Source organism: Lutjanus erythropterus, chromosome 16 (genome assembly GCF_056507025.1).
Source record: "Lutjanus erythropterus isolate fLutEry1 chromosome 16, fLutEry1.hap2, whole genome shotgun sequence".
Taxonomy (NCBI): domain Eukaryota; kingdom Metazoa; phylum Chordata; class Actinopteri; order Lutjaniformes; family Lutjanidae; genus Lutjanus; species Lutjanus erythropterus.
Window position 1 is genome coordinate 32,626,460 of NC_139332.1, and position 20,294 is coordinate 32,646,753.

The following is a 20,294-nucleotide window of genomic DNA, read 5'->3' on the forward strand; positions in this document are numbered from 1 at the left end:
TCAGTAGTATGTCCTGACCTGTTGTGTTAACGTTAGAAAGAATGCTAGGCTAAGATTGTGTATCTGAAAATCCACCAGCCTCTCATCTACATTAGCTACCATTACTTTGGAGTCACCGAGCTAAACATTTGTTTTCCTAAAAAAACAGACAACAGAAAATCAATAACAAAACTTGTTGATCCATCAATGTGTTTTTCAAATGAGCACTGTCTTAATCCAAACAGATGGTACCTAAGAATCACTTATGTCTTTGCTTAATGTTTATGATATATCATGAGTCTAAGTTTAAAAACATATGATCAGCTATATTTGGCTATATTGATGTTACTTAACATTATTTTCGTGTAAAATCTCAGTGTTCTGTTGTTGTATATAAATAGCAGGGACGTGTCATTGTTGTATGTTGTGTCACAATGGGGAAAAACAGCCCCAACTTGAGAAAAGGGCAAAAATTGTATTGTCTCACACCACAGACAATCCTGATGGTTAGAAGAGTATTTTGCAAATGTATTCAGAGCAGCATTAAGTGTTGTGAGTTTACTCTATATTTGTTTTATATAACTTATATATTTATATAACAAACTGATGGTCTGTTTTGACCATAACCTACCTCTTAACCCCCAACAGAATATGTCTCGCTTGCCAGTTATGACAAGCAAAAGGGTCCTCACAAGCAGCACCAGCAGCTCAGAGAATGGTCAAGACTACGCACCTGCTCAGGTTTGTACTTAAAATCATCTACGCCTTTCATTTCACTGCCTTTGCCAACTATTCTTGGTGTGTTTTATTCTTCTGTGAATTAGCCAGTTATCCAGCTTATAAGCTCCAGAACCCAGAGGTTGGCCTATAACATAAGCTCTGTTGTGCAAGTACACTGTGACACAATCACATAAACATGTAAAAGGTTAAGTTTGTGTTATGGCTGTATCAGTGAGGTGTTGATTAAAACTGTAGAGTATATTTTTACTGGTGCTCTATCAGATTGGCTTCTGTTGTCAGGCATTCAATATTGTTGCATGCTGCATGCATTGTTGTTGCAGGCTGGGCAATATAAAGATATGATATGAGACTAGACTAAATGAATGGAGAACCCATATAGACTTGATAAAGATTTCTGTGATAGGTGTGCAAGAAAAAGTAGATTATTGTTATAACTCTTGCTTTATGCTGGTTGTTGTCTTTGTGTTTACAGAAGAGGATTCGGAAGGAGTCGGATCCTGTCAAACCACAAGCAGCAGCTACAATCATTGGTGGCAAGCGGCCTCCTGTTGCAGCATCAAGGGCACCTATTTGTAAGTTACTAGCTCAAACCTGAATTTTAGAATCTTGCTGTTTTTCATCAAGGTTGGAGACTGCAATTGAAACTAAATTTCATCTCTTGTCTGTGTATTCTTTAAAAAATGACATCCCTCTGTCTTGTTTAGACCAAACCTGTGCCTCTTTTTTGTTCCCTCAAACAGCTAAGCCAGTCAGAAGTGTGGGAGCTGCCACCGTGGCTGTTGCTCCTTCCAGAGGTAAGATGAACTCTCTGTTAGGTGATGGAGCAAAGTGCATAAATTGGGATTGTGTTTTGAATGTCAGGATTGCAGGCATCATGTTCACAAACCCCCACCTGGAGCAGTGATAGACAACATTTTAATTTCAGTTTGGATATGATATGTTAGTCAAGATCTCACAAGTTGTATAGTTTAACAACTGGGAGCAAGAAGAAGCAGAAGAGCTTTGGTCCATCGTGAACACATGGTTTTTTTATCATCAAGAAAATGGACTCTGGCAGTACATGATTTGACATGATTTTGTGACGCATTGCTCTTTCTTGTTTCATCAGGTGTCCTGAAACAATCTACAGTTTCAACTGTAAAGGGAGGCAACGTCAAACAACCTGCTGCATCCACTGGCACGAAACCAGGTGAGAAATCCTTTCAACTTCTTATTCCACAATAAAATATATCAAATCAAGCTAATTGACTTAGGTTGTTTGGTGCTTGCTTAATGACTACCAGATTTTCTGACAACTGTGGCTTGGAGATTAATTGTAGTGTTAATCACCTCTATGACATGTTACAACCTGCAGAACTGGTCAGTGATTATAATTTTTAACCAACCTGTATAAGGTGCGAGGGGGTAAAACGTGTAATTATTGCAGTAATATCCCAGCAGACACTTTAACTTGTAGAAAAAGAACGGGTGTTACTAGTAATAACATTATTTGATAGCTCCATATTGTTTTCACTTCTAATTACAAGGGAAACTTGAATACAGTTACAAGCTGTAATTGTATTCCAGTGTCCCTGTAAGCCATGACAGTGACACTGACAGGCATGCACAATACCATGACCCTGAAACTGAAGCAACTAAATAGAATTCAGCGACCATTAATTTTTAGTTACACCTGTGTTTTACTGTGATGTGTCAAGATGTCTTCTGTGGATCACTGATGTGTACAGGTGGAGGCGGGACCACCAGGCGGCATGCATGGGACCTGAAGGGCAAGGTCAGCGACATGGAGGATAAGATCCGTAACTACCAGACCAAGGTCAAATCTGTCAACCAGGAGAACGAGGTTCTTAAAGGCACGATGGTCAAGAGCCAGACAAGAGTGACTGAAATGGAGAGAGAGCTTGAGAGACAAAGGGGCCAGATCAGGTGCGACAACCGCTTCATTCGGGGGAAAAAAATAGATTAAATGTTTTACTGTGATCATACTGTAGTGTTACTAATTTGTCAGTTTAGACACCATTACATGTCCTTTCTTCTCTGTGATTTAGTGAGTATGAGGTGGAGCTGCAGGCATTGTCAGGAGTCCGGGATGAATTGGAGAAAGTCTCTAGTGATAAGAGCACTCTTCAAAAGGAGCTCTCCAACTTAGAGGGCAAATACAAGGTGATGGAGACTCTCCGAGACAGCCAAGAGACAGAGCTGCAGACTCTCAAGGTATAAAGTCTGCTGTTGGATAGCAGCTAATTCTGGTCATTTTGGCTGTGTGGTATCAATATATAAATATGCTATTTGGCAGATCTGATGTGCCCTAAAGTGCTTAACCCTACTGGAACTTGATCCATACAGGATGATTATTTATTTTAACAAACAATTGGGCACTTTACACCCATGAAAGAATCTGTTTTCCCAAAACAAATAGTAAAGATAATTTTAAAACATAAAATATTATGGTCATATGTTGAAAAAGACAAGATTTTCAGTTGTCTCTCTGTGCTTCCACTCCAGATGAAGCTCTCAGTGCAGGAGTCAACTCTGGCTCGCCTGCAGGGGACCCTCAGAGAAACAGAGGAAGAGGTCCGCTCTCTCAAAGAGACCGTGGCCCAACAGAATGACGAGCTTCATGCTGGGGAGATGGAGCGCAGGCGGCTGCACAATACCATCCAGGAGCTCAAGGCAAGTTACAGTGTGGGGTAACAGCTCAACACAGTCACCATCAGAGGCCTTTCAGCTGATCCGTGGGCTGGGTTATCTCATTTTTAGTTCAAGTCTTAACTCTTCTGAGAAAAACAGTGGTGAAAATCGCTGAATGATGAAACTTATTTATCTATCACTCTTTTCATGCAGGGGAATATCAGGGTGTTTTGCAGAGTGCGCCCACAGGTGGGTGGAGGCCTCAGCAACTACATCCAGCTCCCAGCCAGTGACAACAAGATGATAACACTGGCCAAAACAGAGGAGGTGAGAATCCTGTCAGTATACCAGATCTCTCAAAGGCATGTTTGTAGGTGAACTGTTTTTATAGCTGTGGTAGAAAGGATCATGCAGAGTTTCTGCATGATGTATTTACCGTCTAACCAGCCAATGATGTTTCAGAAAAGAAAAACAGAAATAGATAAATTGGCTGGATGTCAAAGTTACCATAACAAACATATCTCGGTGTTACAGTGAAGGGCAGTGCCCCATCATCATAAGCACAAAACTAAATTTTTTTTCCTGCTGTTCAGTCTCACACAGGCAAAACTACGGACACTCATAAGAATTACAACTTCAGTTTTGACCGAGTGTTTGGCCCCAAGGCTTCACAACAGGAGGTAAACATTAAACATGTATCACAATTTACAATGTAAAGAATCTCTTCTTCTCGATGGTGCAGGAACTTCATGGTGATTTTTGTCATTTGTTTTCAGGTCTTTGAAGAGATCTCACTGCTGGTGCAGTCAGCACTGGATGGCTACAACGTCTGCTGCTTTGCCTATGGCCAGACAGGAAGTGGAAAGACGTACACCATGGAGGGAGACGAGTTTGATGAGACCAGAGGTGTCATTCCCAGAGCTGTGAAACAGATCTTCAGAGCAGCAGAGAAACTGGGTGCACAAGGCTGGGAGGTTAGTGTGTAATGTCTTGCATGTGAATACATACAGGGAAAGAGGGAGTAGTATTTAAAATTAATTCTGTCTACCAACTCCTGAGAAAAGTCATGAATTGGGTAAATCCTTTTTACTCTTGTAAAGCATTTCAAACATGCAGTAAATGATTTATGAGCCACACAACATTGACATATCATCACCTTTAAGTTAAACTCGTTAGCCAACAGTTCAGCTGCTTAATTACACATCCAGCAACGTTGTTTCTGGCCACCTGACAGAGTGTGAGTCCAATATTCATTCTTCTTTTAGCCCTGCTTTTGGTCTCTACCAACTCCTGCAGGAAATGTTTGGCTCTTTATCTGCTAAATTCAACACAGTGTTCACCAGCTGGTCTCTAAACTGAGTTCATCTGTTTACTGCTGAGCAGTTAGTATAAACTGGATTTTTAGAGCTTTTTCACTGAAAACAGCTAAAAAAAAATGAGCTGAGAATATGAGGGGAACTGCAGATTGTAAATTTAATTCCCTGAAGGTTCATCACTACGAGCTGTCCCTTTCACATCATCATTTCATACATTGATATAAAAATATCAGTTATAGCTATTAAAGGGATAGTTCATCCAAAAATCACAAAAATGTTGTCATTATCTATTTACCCTCATTCTGATTGAAGGTCAGCTTTAGTTTTTAGTCCACAAAACACTGCTGCACTATTACTACATATTCATCTGAACCGAATGTTCAGGACTGATTTTCCTGTGATTCAGACACGAAACAGGCTCATAGAGAGCAGCACAGGCTGTAGCATTGGGAGAATTTTCACATTTGTGAACTTTCTCCCAGAGCAATGCAAAAAAGCTGTTACAACTTATAGATGGCTTCCTTAGGCCACTTTGAAGAACCGCGATGAGAAACAGAAGCTCACACAGAGACAGACAAACTAATTAAAAAAGATAAAACAATGGCGGCCATATTTCATTAGCTTTTAGATTAATCAAATTAGTGAGCACAAAACAGACTGCAGGTTTAGACTGCCGTAGTTTAACTTCTAAGGCCTGACTGTGTTGGTCTAATAAAGATAAATTACTGGACTCTCAAGAGATATACTTTGCCATACAGAGAAGCTGCCTTAATGCTCAACCAGCTGTTGCCACACAGGCAGAGTTGCTTTTTGTTCTTTTGGCGATAGAGGTGAACAAAGGAACAAAAACGGATCATGCTGTTTGTATCTGGAGGAGATGCAGCATGATGGGAAAGTGATTTTTTTTTTCTTATCACTATTATTATTATTAAATGTTGAAACCATGTCTGTTTTATTTCAGTTCACCTTCACAGCGAGCTTTGTTGAAATTTACAATGAGACCCTGCGAGACCTCCTCTACACCGGCAAGGCCAGCAAGAGGCCCGAGCATGAGATCCGAAAGTCAGCCAACAATGAGATGACAGTCACCAACCTCACCTATGAAAAGGTCGTCAACGAGGATCAGGTACGGCAGCCAGATCGCTTAAAGTATGTCACTATTGTTTAAAAAAATATTACCCACAATTAAAGATTACAGTCATTCATTTATCCATTTATTTATACATTTTTTGCTTAACAGTGAATAATGTCTCTGATCCCCTTCCCCTGCCAGGTTCTCGGCCTGATTGCTTTGGCCAATCAGAATCGCTCCACAGCCCAGACGGCCCAGAATGACCGCTCCTCTCGCTCCCATTCAGTCTTCCAGCTGGATATCGAGGGAGTGAATGCTGGCAGAGAAATCAAATGCAAGTGTGAGTATAATCCCACTGATTATTCCAGCTTCAGAAATGTGGAGTCATTTATTTATTTAGAATTTCAAAGGTATCTTCTTTGGTTATTCAAAAGGCTGCCGTTTCTGCATATGTGTCTTCATATAATCTGATTTACTGTATACGTTTATCCCATTTTTTTTTAATAAAGATGTTTTTGTCTGTTTTTGTGCATGAAGCCACTCTGTGCCTGGTGGACTTGGCTGGCAGTGAGCGAATGCTGAAGAGTCAGTCTCAGGGTGAGCGCTTCAAAGAGATGACGGCCATCAACGGCTCCCTGTCCAACCTGGGCATCGTCATCACTGCACTCGCCAACAAGGTCTGTAAACAGAAGCAGAAAACAGCAGTGCTGAGATCAGAGAGGCTGCTGCTTCCGAGTCTGTGAACCCTTACATGTATGGTTTATTTACACCCTGCACTGGGGATGACAGAAATGAACAGAATCTAGAGGTTCAGCACGCTGAGTATTCATTTTGTCTGCCATAAATTGATTTTGTTTGTGTTCCAGGAGAGCTACGTTCCATACAGGAACTCCAAGCTTACTTACCTTCTGCAGGACCGCTTGGGAGGAAACAGCAAAACGTGAGTTCTTCATCAACACAGCTTTAAGACGTCAAGATGTTCTCCAGCAGATGCTGTTCTGTTGTTGCTGAAGGCAGCAAACCACCCTGTTCAATCATTTAAGCTTAGCCTCCATATTGTAGCTCGTTGCCTCCCAAATCAGGATAGACAACTTATGATTTTACCATCTTTTTGCTGACTTTTAATTCTCACCCAGCTAAACATATTTAGGAAAGGAGGCATTCTGCGTTTTTTGTTTCCTCATGAGTTTATTCATGTTGATTGTGTTTCCTTTTTTCTCGTCTCAGCCTGATGTTTGTGAACATCTCTCCAGAGCCAGACAGCTTTGGGGAAACCCTCAACTCCTTGAGGTTTGCCAGCAAGGTCAGTGGTTGTTTAACATCCTTTCTTGACGACCCCGTTGGTATGAAGTGACATGAGTACATTAATCACACGATGTCAACCTGGAGATAAAGTGAACTTCATCATAAAGTTAAATTAACTTGTATAATGCTTTGCCTCAGCTGTGATTAGCATTTCTCCAGTGTTTAACATATTAGCTAGGAGCTCATTTTAAGATAAAGTACAGTATTTTCTGAGTAAAAAAAAATTAATCTTGACCCGTGGCTATAGTTTTTACAGAATCTTTTAGTCGTTTCATTGGGATTTTTTGACATGTAATGTTTTGTGTTTGCTCTCTTTACAGGTGAACGATTGTGTAATTGGGACTGCAAGTGCCAACAGGAAATAGAGCAAAGAGCTTAAAAAAACTAAACTCATCATTTTTACCAACATGAAATGTTCAGTGTAATTCTTTCCCATTCCTTTTACTTACACATTGTGCTGTTTGGGACAAACCTTGTAGCCAATCAGCAAGAACCAAAAACTAAAATCCTTTTTTATATTCTCAGGGCCTTGATTAGTGATCACTAATACAGGCTTTTAAACATTTTTATGCTTCTGCGTGAATCAAGTTGATGTATATATAAATGCATATTTCTAGTCAGATTTTCAGGTTGTTTTTTAAGTGTATATACAGCACTCTTCACTAATAATCTAGTTGAAACATTTAATTTCCATTGAACATACCATTTCATTAAAGGGATAGTTCAGGGTCTTGAAGTGGGCTTGTTTGAGGTTTTTATCTGTAGTTGGTGTCTTACCTACAGTAGGTGGCAGTCAGCACACGCCCACTTTACAGAAACAGACAGGCAGTTTATTTTGCAAACTGGCCTGCTGATCAACATCTACTGCAGCTAACACACTGACTAAGGATAAGTACTTCATAAACCTGACAAAGACCAAACTATCCCTTTAATAAAATTATCCATATTATATTAGTTTTTTTTTTTCTTTTTTTTCAGTTTAAGTGCGTTTCTGTGTGGTATGTATAACTTGCACAGTAAATCCAAATAAATGTTGTACCATTAAATTGATACCATCTTTTTTTCTTGTTATTTGTTGATAAGTTGTCATTGTTTTGTTACTTTTCTATCTGTGTTTCTATCTGTAACATGGGCTGCTTTCTGTGCATTTCCTATGCTGCCTTATGTTATTTCAAACAAATGATTGATAATACTTCGCAAGCATTAGGCAGATCTATTCAGTAACATTCCTGAAACAACGAGTTTTTCCTTTCTGGATTCCCTTATTTTACTTTCCAGGCAGATGAGTTCATTATCATTTCTTCAACTGATATGGAAATCAACTTTGAGAGTTCTGTTTGAGAAGTTTTTGACTGAACATATTCTTCTATACTAACCAGTATGACAGTCACATTTAGTCAATGTCTGCTTCAATGTCAGGTTGTACACATTAGATATGATGCATTATAATCACCCCTTCTTTCTAGTTTAATTTTTCTGTCTTTATTTAATTTATTTGTAATATTTGAAAGATACACATGAAAGGAAATTTTAAAAATGATGGAAATTATGCACATTACCAACATATATGCACACCATGTGTAATTAATTTGATCATTTCAGTCTTATTTTATTATTAAAATTATTATTAAGCATTGAAATAACACAGTATTTAAATTATTTTCTTAATGTTTTGTACAAATTGAAATTAATAGTTTTATTATATCAATTCAGTATTTAAATAATTTATTTAATTAGTATTTTGTTTATTATTAATCATAGAAAACGTTTAATTTATTTTATTATCATTTCATATGATTTTAAATCAATCTTTTTTTTTTTATCTTTATGTGTGTTTTAATCTTAATGTACAGTATTACCATTTGGTACTATTTTTAATCAGACTTGTATTTATTATTATTAGTCACAGAAATGCCAACGCAGCATTTAAATTGTTATCATTTCATACTATTTTAAATCAATATATTATTATTATTATTATTATTAATGATAGAAAAAAACAACTCAGTATCTAAAGTTATTTTTATTGTCATCAGTCATAGAAATACCAACGCAGTATGTAAATATGCTTATTTTATTATTTATTTAATTTATTTTTTGTCGGCCAAAGTCTGGCTCGTCTGTCTGGAATCCTCTTAAAGGCGACGCGTCGCTGTCTGCTGCTGCAGGAGAGACCAGATGGGAAGAAGAACATGTTTAAAAAATGGTCCTGAAACTTCAGGGCCTGCAGACACCGGCAGGACTCGCTGCCGTCAGCTCGGTCAGAGGCTGTACGTCTGAAGGCTGCGGTGTCAACTGAAAACGGTGAGTTTAACGCCCGCAGCGGCTCCTGGTTTCTGGAGGCAGCCGTGTGAGCTAGCTAGCAGGCTAACGTCACATCTGTAATGGTGTGTGATCAGAGTCTGAAGCTGAGGCGGTTTGCAACTGTTTCTGTGTCTGGTGTCTGAAAGGAGAAGACTTCCATCGGAAAAACGTGTCCACGACAATGTCAGCTTGGTTTTTAAACGCACAGATGTGCTTTTGTAGCTTGTCAACTAAAAGTGTGTTTGTAATCCAGCTGTTGATTTTCTCATGCACTCATAACACAGCAACAAAGTGGTGTGGTCATGTATGCGATGTGCACATTTTCCGTTTATTGATTAATTACATGATGTGCGGGTTTTGTTTTCTGCAAAGTGCAAAATTATACTGATCTGAGCTTTTTATAACTGTCATCATATTGTCAAAGTGGAATCAGTCACATCTGTCATGTCTGTCAGCTGTGCAGGAACACTGATAGAACCCATGTGATGCAGGACTGCAACTAATGATTATTTTCACTGTCAATTAATCTGTCAATCATTTTCTCAATTAATTGATTAGCTGTTTGGTCTATAACATGGCCACAAATGGTGAAAAATCCATTAATTATTAAACTTTACTTGTATAAAACCTCTCATACAAGTTAGTGTAGTTCAAAGTGCTTAACAGGTGACTGACAGATATAATAGAGTTAAGTAAAACCTAGACTAGGAACTAGATTTTAAAACACAAAACAAAAGAACAAATAAAACTGATAATAATAATTGTTTTAATTCTGTATTCAATTGAATAGAGGTTGAAAAATATTTGCAAATCATTGCCATTCTGTTTTTATTTACGTTTTACACAACGTCCCGACTTTTTTGGGAATTGGGGTTGTACATTTTAAGTTTGCATTTATTAAACTTCAGAGCGTAAGTGCGAAACGCTGCCTCAAGACTCGAGCCTGAGGATCTGAGGGGTCGTTCTTACGCTGTTGGCAATAGAGACAAATGTGCCAGAGTGAGACCATGACGTGCTTTAAAAACAAACCCTTAGAATTTTAAAATCAATGTCAGAACTTTAAAAAAATATTGATAATTCCCTCCCAGAGTCCAAGTTGTTGTCCTCAGATGTCCAAAGATACTTATAAGTAAAATAACCAGAAAATATTCATATTTGAGACACGCAAATCACAGAATTTTGTGTTTCTTTCCTAAAAAAAAATAATTTAGAGGAATTGATCGATTATCAAAGTATATGGCGATTAATTCAATAGTTGACAACTAATCAGCCAATCGATTACTCATTGCAGCTCTAATACAACGCATGATCTACAAAAGATATTAAAAGCATGTAACTAAGCTTCAGATTTACAGAAGGAGCAGCTTGTTTTCATTGTTGTATTCATTCAGATATGCAGCAGCCGGGACGCGGCTGCACAAAGACACACTGTGACTGTGGCTGAGAGCTAACAAAAGAGACTTCAAATAGATACTTGAAGGTTTTCGGTTGCACAAAGCTGTCTAGTTCTTGACTGTCTCAAGTTGAACTAATTTGAAGTGTATTCTGGGTAAATTAAGAGTCTTTTCTAAGTGACAACATGGCCAATCAAGGCAGCTGCTTCATTGATTGGTCCACTGTTCTCCCTGCATTTACCAACTCCTGCTCTCCTGCACATTCCAGCATGTGATAATAAAGGATAAAATATGATTAAAGCATCCTACTTAATCAAAATATTCACCTTGGAGAGCTTTAATGGCTTGAAAATTAGTTTCAGTTTTATTTTTATTTTATTACTCCCAGTGTTCCCCAACCCTGGTCCTCAGTGCCCACTGTCCTGCATGTTTTAGATGTTTCTGCTGCAACACACCTGATTCAAATGATCAGGTTGTTATCAGGCTTCTGCAGAGGCTTGATGACGAGCTGATCATGTGAATCAGGTGTGTTGGAGCAGGGAAACATCTAAAACATGCAGGACAGTGGGCCCTGAGGACCAGGGTTGGGGAACACTGCTCTAGACCACACAATGTGGTATTGAGTACAAACCTAAAATAAAGCAACAATACAAAGGTAAATGACCAAAATAGATCAATATCACAAACTAGGTCATTTAAATAAAGTTGCTCAAAAAGCACCTAATTTACCTACAACCCCTGATTTATCTGTCTGCAGTAATAATATAAGTTTTAACATAGACAGATGACGTATTTTGGCGGGTACTTCCCTCTATACTCAACAATGGATTAATTTTCACATTCAAACAAAACCTGATATTCATCCTCTAAGAATTTATCATTACATAAACTACAACAACTTTAATCCCTTTCCAGTCCTTTATATCTTCCTGTTATGTTGGTCATTCTGCTTTTAGAGACTCAAAAGTTACAAATAGCCTGTGAATACTTCCTGTTTTCACAGAGAAGATATTTTAGTCTCTGTAAATTCACAGTATAGATCACATGATGACATACTCTGGAGTTCATAATGCTACTTCTGCATGGAAGGGATCGGGTTGAGAAATAACTTTGAGTTATCAGGTAGTGCCAGCTTGGTTTTTTTTGTGTGTGTGATAAACTATTTGAAACCATTTGAAGAGTCAAATTAACTGGAATGTGGATTTTATCCTCCATCAGCTGGCAGCTAAAATAAATGCAATGTAATAAAATAGTCCTGTAATAAACTAAGGATTTTCAATTTTGAAAAAAATAAAATCATATCTATGCATCTTTAGAAAAACACTATACCATAGAAAAAAAAACTTTATTCAAAACTTCTGGCAGTTGTAGTGACATTGCAGTAGGTGCTTCACCACCTGTTGCTTGCTGGAGATCTGCACTCTTCTACTTTCCAAATGATTTCCAGAAACATAATTTAACCGTGAAGTTTTTCTACCGTCCAGATGCAGTCTCTGCCCATGGAAGTGGGAAGCAGCAGCAGCAGCAGCTCAGCCCCCAGCGACACATCTGGCTCGGTGGTGCAGGTGTGCTTCCCCAGCGCTCAGGCCTCGGTGCTGGACAGTCTGAACCGTCAGAGAGAAGAAGGCAGGCTCTGTGACCTCTCCATCCACGTCCAGGGACATGTGTTCAAAGCCCACCGCTGCGTCCTGGCCGCCTCCTCACCCTACTTTCATGACCAGGTGGGAGTTTAATTCTGTCATACATGGAGTCATATCCATCCACTTCTGATCTGGACCATCAAGAAACTGTGCCTCAAAATCAGATTCAGAAACATGCATGCTTGTACTGGAGCAGCTCCACTGACTCATGTAGCAATTTTAGACGTCTGATAGCTTGAACCGGACTCAGCTGAGACAATATTACAATAATGGATTGTTGATTTGATTAGTCTTTGGGGACACAACACACTTCAGCCAACACTCAGTGTATAATATCACCAAGAGGGCGAGAGAGATCCTTCAAAACCAGAGTCGACACATTTCTGACAACACTGTCACTTTTTATTGTTATCAAGGAAACGTTGAGTTGAAATACTCGCTTCTCTGACAGCAACAGTGTCTCCATTTGAAATTTCTATTTCTATTTCGAGCCAGAGCGACTGTTTTTGTTTGCCCTTTTCATTTTAATTAGCATTCAAATGAATTCTGAATGGTCACCAAATGAGTTAGTGTCTGTTTATGAGTCATAAGAAATCATTAATAATCTTGTAGAAGGAGTAGATGTTTATAACGGTTAAATTGAGCGATACGTTAATGAAGTCTAGCAGGTAGTGAAACAGACTGTAGCTTTATGATGAAAGACAGTTGACAGTTATAAACAGCTGATCAACTTATAGTGGAGGACTCGTCATAGCTTTTTTACAGTGTACAATGTTGCAAGCGTCTTGCACTCCTGCAGTGTTCCTGCAGCCTGCCTGAGCTTCTTCAAGTCTGGGAAAGAGAGGGCGAGGGGAAGCAACTCGCTTCAACCATAGATCATTTATTAAATACGATTTCAACCTTTTTAATATATAATCTATGGCTCCAACTCGCTATTTGGACTTTATTTTTGCATGCATAATTGTGACATATTGCTCCTTTAAGTTCTGCCGTTCAGGGTCTCTCTTGCACGGACATAATTTGATGACATTGTGAAGTAGCGTGGGACCATTGTCCATGAACATCTATCTGTTGTGACTCAGGCAAAAAATCATGTTTACTGACAAGATAATGGATCAAAGTTTTATTCAGGTTATGTTTAGTCACGTTCACCAGCTTCCTTCTTCACTCTCTGTCGTATCCTGTGTTTCCCGTGATAGATTACAGCAACTAGCAGCTAGCAGGAAACACACCGTTACTTTGAGTAAATTACAGATTTCCCTGGGTTTTAATGTTGTTAAAAACATTTTAAATAACCTAAGCACAAAACTCATGTCCAGTGTTTTTAGACATTTTAATGCAGAAATGTTACATATTAGGCTAAAACTTTAATTAGGATTTGGGTCAGTTTTCCACCATAAGTGTGTATAAGAAGGAAAAGATGGAGAGGCAGGACATATCATTGGTAAATTGATTTTTTTATTATGATAAGGTGCAGGTGGGTCTTCAGAGGCCGTGAAAAATAATTTAAAAAAAAATTAAATTTCAAAGTTTGAAAAGTATTTATGATTAATTATGAAAAAATATATATCAGAACTAATAAAAGAAAGCCATGTGATTTAAATTACATGTTATTCTGAACTTATCTGACCTGATTCACCAGGTGTTGCACTGTAATTGGTGACCTTTCACATGGTACAATAAGTCTTGTGTGTTGATCAGAGGTGTGATTAAAGGTTTAATGGGCCACTGAAGATTTTCAGATGTCAGATTTTGCTGTGGCCTCGTCAAGTTTGGGAACAGTTGTGATAAATAGTTCTCCACCCACCTGCAGGTACTACTGAAGAACATGTCCACAGTCTCCATCCCGGCGGTAATGGACCCGCTGGCGTTTGAGAGCGTGCTGAGCTGCGCCTACACCGGTCAGCTCCGTATGCTGCGCGACGACATCGTCAACTACCTCACGGTGGGCAGCGTCCTGCAGATGTGGCACATCGTGGACAAATGCACTGAGCTGCTGAAGGAGGGCAGGGCAGGGGGAGGGAGCGGTGGAGGAGGCGCGGTGCAGGACGGAGCCAGTGTCGGGGGAGGTGGAGGGTCAGCTAACCTCGGGTGCAGCAGCAGCAACGGTGAGGGTGGCAGCACAGGTGCTGGTAATGCGGCTGGTAGTGAAGGCGGCGTTGGTGGTGGTCAAGCCCAGGTTGTAGAGTCCAACGAACCCCAGCGTGCCTCACAGCCCCCCAGCCGCCCGTCAGTGAGTGAGAGCCAGTCCCCCAGCAGCACCAACTACTTCAGCCCCAGGGACGGCAGCAGCTTTGGAGGAAGCGGTGCGGCCGCAGCCGGGACTTCGGTGGACGGAGGCGGAGCCAGCAACACCCCCAGCTACTGCACCCCATCGGGCGGTGAGGAAGCCTTCCTGATTGAGGAGGAGGAGGAGGAAGTGGAGGAGGAAGAGGAGGAAGTGTTGTACCACCAGAGGAAGAGAGGAAGAGGAGGGGGCAGCGGGCGGAGGAAGAAAATGAGCTCAGTGTCAGAGCAGGAAGTTGGAGTCAGCGACAGCTTTGGTGTGTCTTCATATCAGGTGAGGTGTAAGGATCCATCAGTGTGAGCAACCGACACTAATGAATCTTTAAATTCATCTGAAAACCTTTTATTTTGAAAAATATATATCTTCATGAAGCATCACAGTTATTTTGAAAAGTTCCTTAAATCTGCATTCTCTCTAATGACCAGCAGGGGGCGACTCCACTGGTTGCACAAAGAACTCAGATTAATGGAGTCTTATGGCAAAATGACCCGACTTCTTAGTTGATTTATGACCTCAGGAAACAGTTTACTAATGAGTTTATGGTCTCAGTTGTTAGTTTAAAGAGTAAAATAGATTATAAATAAGGGTAAGCTTCAGGGCGGGGCTACCTTGTGATTGATAGGTCCATTCAGTGCAACACGCTCAAGGCTCAAGAAACTCAGATCAAACCATCAAACTAGACCGTCTCAATACTGTGTACTGTGTCTAATGTCTGTTTAGTCGTGATATGAGAAAGATCTTGACCAAGCAGGCCACCATGTTTCCTGCTGAACTGACGAGCCAAAACCAAGCACCGCCCAAGCTGCAGTACGTTACCCATCAGCCCCATGCTCTCGACAGTATTGTGCATGCTCTGGTTGCAAAAAATCAAGATGGCGCCCCCTAAAATGCCAAACTTAAGGCTTTAAAACAGTAGTGCACAAATCTCCCTTCGCTAATTCTACTGTCAGAGGCTACCACTTTGCAACTTTCACCAAAATGTAGGTCCAGTGACCAGAAATGTTCAGATTGTTCAAGCTGCCAGCAGTTTTGAGGTCCATCACTTTGTTTTTGTCTTTGTTTTGTAGACAGAGTGGGTAGCTTTGGTCCTTTTCAGATTTTCCATCCATTAAAAAAGCGTTGTTTTTATGAAACGCCTCTCAAACAATTAAAAATGAATGGTTGCCAAGCTGCTTATCTTTGTCTTCAGCTTGTTGACAAGACAAAGTTTTGACTGACAACAAAGACCAGATATCTCTCATTAACTGTATTATAACATGAAATATCTTAATTGTAAGGATGGCGATGACTCAGCATTGCCACCGCAGAAGCGTCCCACATACAGCCAGCCCAGCATCATGCCTCGTAAACAATGGGTGGTGGTGAAAACCGAACGCATGGAGGACGACGATCTCATCGTAGTGTCCGGGGAGGAAGGAGGAGAGGACGAGGAGGACGAGGACGAGAGGGAGATGGAGCTGGCCAGAGAGAGGGAGAGAAGCGACTTCAACATCTCCAACGTTCGGAGCCTCTCGGCCGAGCTGGCGGGCAGAGCGGAGAACGACATGGACTCACAGGTGAGCTGAAGCTGACTTTAAAGACACGATCTGGAGAGTTTTCATGTGATTGTGGCCTCGTTCAACATTTTCTGATTACAGAAGTTTTTGTTCAAAGACAAATTAAACAGACATGGTGAAAACTGTGCCGTGGGGTTTTTATACCACAACTAGGGGGTGTCAAAGTTGCAAATTTCAAATTGCAGACAAAGAGGCTCAGACCAAGGCTGTTCAGGCGTTGTAGCAGCAGTCTGCAGGGGCGTGGTCATGTTTATTTGTGCTATTGAGCATCACTGCTATGAAACAGTCAGAAAATAACATTTTATTTCTCTGATTCACCAGCTTTCACAGCTCCTCCTCTTCATTCTCTCTCTAGCTCGCCCTAAAACAAACAGACACAAACCAAAGGAAACTTCACCACTGTGCAGCACAAACTGCAAGCCAGACATAGACGTCAAAGCAGGGCGCATAAAATAAACCAAAGGAGGAAACGTCTGTGAGAATATCATCGTTTGGTTCATGAAGTCTACCTGGATAGCATCCGGTTTCAGTGATATTTCAGGCCGACTGTGAAGCAGCCTGATCACTGATTAATTTATCTGATTAATTTACAGCCTATAATTGTGCAAACAGACATTTCAACAGTACTGTGTCTGCATCAGAGTCAGGTCTGTGTCATTAGTAAGTAATCAGTGTCTAAAAAGTGTCTTTAACCTGAGAATCATCTGATTCAGTAGTGACCTGTTTCTACTAAATAAACTGTTCCCTGTGTGTCTCCAGGTGGACTACTGCCAGTCTTCAGAAGACTACCTCAAGTTTGAAGGCAGTTTAATGGACCAGACTTTAGCTCAGCACCTTCACGACAGCGCGGCAGGTCAGAGCCAGAGTGCGAACCGTGCCGTTTCAGCGCTGCTGGGCCAGGTTCAGTCTGCGGCCACGGCCCGGGCCCAGCTCTTCCCCCTGGACATGCAGGGGAACCAGATCCTGCTCTACAGCCAAGCCTCCGGACTCTCTCTGGACGCCGCCGCCGCCCCTCCCCTGGGGATGGCAGGTGGTATGATCGGCGGAGCCCCTTTCAAAGGCCCCGGTCTGGAGCACGGTGCAGTCCATCTGTCGGTGCAGGGCGGTTTGGGGGTGGATGGCATGGACAGCGGCGGGATTGGAGGTGGAGGCGGGAGTGGTGGCAGCAACAGCAGCACCGGGGGTTCAGGGAAAGTGTTCATGTGCCACTGTGGTAAGACCTTCACCCACAAGAGCATGAGGGACCGCCACATTAACATGCACCTGGACCTGCGGCCCTTCCACTGCCCCGTCTGTGCAAAGAAGTTCAAGATGAAGCATCACCTCACGGAGCACATGAAGACGCACACGGGCCTCAAGCCGTACGACTGCCTCGGCTGCGGCAAGAAGTTCATGTGGCGCGACAGCTTCATGAGGCACCGCTCGCACTGCGAGAGGCGCAGCGGGATCGGAGACAGCGGCGAGGGCGGGAGTAACAGCGAGGGAGGGAGAAGAGGAGGAGGCGGAGGTGAGGATGGGCCAGATTTGATCTCCTCCCCTCACCTCCTCTTGTCTGCAGGTGAAGGAGGACAGGGTGGTATTCTGGGAGGAGGAGGGAGAGGAGGAGTGTCCGTTTCCTCTCCGCATCTGTCCGGCTCTGTTCTGTCACCGCAGCACGCCGCCGCCCCGGCCACAGGAAGTAGCAGCAGTAACAACAGTTTGAATAACAGCAGCAGTCCTGCTCTGAGCAACAACATGGCCGCCGCCGCGGGGGCACTTCTAGGGGTCGTCTCTCAGAGTCAGGGTCAGGGGTCGGGGATGTTCGGCGGTCTAGGGTTGGGTCGAAGCGTGTGTGATGAAGACGTGTGTGAAGTCAGTGCCAATGACAGTAGCGTGACTTAAACCAAAATTGTGTGTCGTGTCCAGCGGGTGCCTCTTTCCCAGCAAACGGTCGTGCGTCTCCTTCCTGTTGCTGTTTCTACAGCAAACTTAGAAGAAGTGCAGTGCTCTTTCAAAACACTTCAAACTGCCAAAACTCAGCAGGACGTCCGTACTTTATCGAGGTGAGGCTCCCGTTGGACACACAGCCTGAAGAATCTGTAAGTGTTCATAGAAAAATGGGACTTTGAGAATCCAGTCGACTGTTGTGCCGTGAAGTTTCTGAAATAGACTTGTGGTCGTGCCGATGCCATCTCAAATTATCCTCAATTCTCGTACCGCAAAGACTTTTAGGAAACTCGCCTCCGAAAAAGTGGCCTCATCAAAAATGGACCTTTTGTCTCAGTGAGTAAGCTATTGTTTTAAATATCCGAGATGTTACTAAAGTTTATTTTTTTGGTTTTGTGGAAGAATGCCGTGCGTGTCGAGAGGAAACCAAAAATGAAAAGACAGTGCTTCACTAACTGTTACCTTCTGTGGCAACATTATAGTATCAGTAGAGTAGAAAAATGGCTGTTCTAAATTGCTGTGATTTTCTGCAGTATCGTATTGTAATGTATCACTGTCATATGATTTAAATAGAAAAAAAAACACAAATCTGCAGGAGAAAAACTTACTCAACACGTAATTCACCTAAGAAAAGAACAAGCTGAAGTTGCAGATTTGTGTTTTTTTTCCTTACAACAGCAGTGGTACATCTTTTTTCCTCAGTGTCCCATGTAACAGACCAACTGTCAGCACTGCCATGTTGTTTTAGGTGATACTACGGTGCTGCTTTGCTTGAAGTCCACTCTGGATTATTATAGTGAAAGGCACAATCATTTATCCTCATCACAAGGGAACCCTGATCGATCCTGTGTGCACAGGGAGGTAGAGGGTGAGCTGGAGCCTCACTCTGATTGTTTTTTTCAGAACATAGAGGGTCATTTTGGTATTTTTAACCTACCGGACTCTATTTTTTATTACTTATTTTCTATGTTTTTGTGTTTAAGTGACTAATGGGAATGACATTTTATTTAAATTGGTCCAGTATCGAGGGAGAGTGCTGCAGCCACCAGCTGAAAGTGCTTGTTTTCGCCGCTGAAAGCCTCAGATTGTTATTTTAAGTATTGTACGACATTACGGAAAGGATTTTTAAAAGAGTAAGATGCATTTTCTTTAACCTGAAACTGCTCTTTCATCGCTCTGATCAAACTAGCCAGAGTCTGTTGGTAAAATTGTAATTTTAATGCAGTCATTGTCATCTTCATCATATGACAGAAACAAAATGAAACTCACTAAAATTGTCTTTTCACCATTCCAACGATCACCAGCTCTGGTTTGGTCAAAATAAACCACGTCAGGTGTGAAAGTGTCAGAAGAGGAGCGAGAGGGAGGTCGGACATCGGAGAGCGGCAGGGAGAAACGGCGCGTAGAGCCAGAATATTTTCAAATCTGCTGCAGTGAATTAAAGGTTTATTTTAACCAAACAACCAGAGTTGGTGGTTGGAACAGTGGAAAGATGAACCAAGACGTTTTTAGTGAGTTTTATTTTTTAAAATTACAGTTTTGCAAAGGGAGTCTGGTGAGTTTTGCAAGAGCAATAAAACAGCTGTTTCTGGTTGAACAAAACTCTTTTAAAAAGTCTGTCTCTATAACAGATCTTTCCATAATGTTGTCAGACACTTAATATAACAATCTGAGCCTGTTAGCAGCAAAAATAAGCACCTTTATTAGACGTTTTTTTGATGGAGCGCAGTTTCCTGGAGGGATCACAATGTAGCTTAGTTTGGCTTCTGCCAGCTGCAGCACTTTCTCCCTCAGCTCTGGACCAATTTAAAAAAAATGTCACCTGGACACAAAAATATAGGAAAACAGGGTCCATGTTGAAAAATGCCAAAGTGCCCCTTTAATATTTGGTTGTTGAAGTAGCAAAAGTCCAAGATGAAATTGTCGATCTCTTTTCCAATATAAACATAAACACTACCTGTGACTGATAAGCTAAAATTACTCAGTAGAATCCCCCGTTGCTTTCACTTTCTTGTTGTTCACAGAGTTCTCGTGCTTTGAGAAATATATTATCACTGTAAATATATAGAAATATATGTTCTTTACTCCTCAGACCTGGAACAAATACTAACCTGTAATACTGACGTGTTTGCTGCCGTCTGGT

At 41.2% G+C, this 20,294-nt stretch overlaps 2 protein-coding genes across 2 annotated transcripts; both read left to right on the top strand.

The window, feature by feature from the left end:
- The first annotated feature begins 598 nt into the window (after positions 1–598).
- Positions 599–8,094, top strand: kifc1 (kinesin family member C1). The gene is made up of 16 exons (XM_084739370.1): positions 599–720; positions 1,193–1,292; positions 1,461–1,514; positions 1,829–1,909; positions 2,448–2,646; positions 2,769–2,934; positions 3,226–3,393; positions 3,565–3,678; positions 3,945–4,031; positions 4,128–4,325; positions 5,629–5,793; positions 5,941–6,079; positions 6,277–6,416; positions 6,606–6,679; positions 6,967–7,042; positions 7,365–8,094. The coding sequence occupies exons 1-16, from the start codon at positions 631–633 to the stop codon at positions 7,407–7,409; spliced, it is 1,896 nt and encodes a 631-aa protein (XP_084595496.1). The 5' UTR covers positions 599–630; the 3' UTR covers positions 7,410–8,094.
- Positions 8,095–9,204: 1,110 nt separating this feature from the next.
- On the top strand, positions 9,205–19,732 carry zbtb22b (zinc finger and BTB domain containing 22b). The gene is made up of 5 exons (XM_084739048.1): positions 9,205–9,348; positions 12,227–12,463; positions 14,196–14,942; positions 15,947–16,225; positions 16,985–19,732. The coding sequence occupies exons 2-5, from the start codon at positions 12,227–12,229 to the stop codon at positions 18,104–18,106; spliced, it is 2,385 nt and encodes a 794-aa protein (XP_084595174.1). The 5' UTR covers positions 9,205–9,348; the 3' UTR covers positions 18,107–19,732.
- Positions 19,733–20,294: the final 562 nt, after the last annotated feature.

Bases quoted from the DNA above. Each gene is read 5' to 3' on its own strand.
- zbtb22b (XM_084739048.1), top strand. From the start codon at position 12,227: ATGCAGTCTCTGCCCATGGAAGTGGGAAGCAGCAGCAGCAGCAGCTCA. The intron at 12,464-14,195 runs GTGGGAGTTTAA...ACCCACCTGCAG, and splicing joins CACCCTACTTTCATGACCAG to GTACTACTGAAGAACATGTC. The intron at 16,226-16,984 runs GTGAGCTGAAGC...GTGTGTCTCCAG, and splicing joins AGAACGACATGGACTCACAG to GTGGACTACTGCCAGTCTTC.
- kifc1 (XM_084739370.1), top strand. From the start codon at position 631: ATGTCTCGCTTGCCAGTTATGACAAGCAAAAGGGTCCTCACAAGCAGC. The intron at 3,679-3,944 runs GTGAGAATCCTG...CCTGCTGTTCAG, and splicing joins CACTGGCCAAAACAGAGGAG to TCTCACACAGGCAAAACTAC. The intron at 6,417-6,605 runs GTCTGTAAACAG...TTTGTGTTCCAG, and splicing joins TCACTGCACTCGCCAACAAG to GAGAGCTACGTTCCATACAG.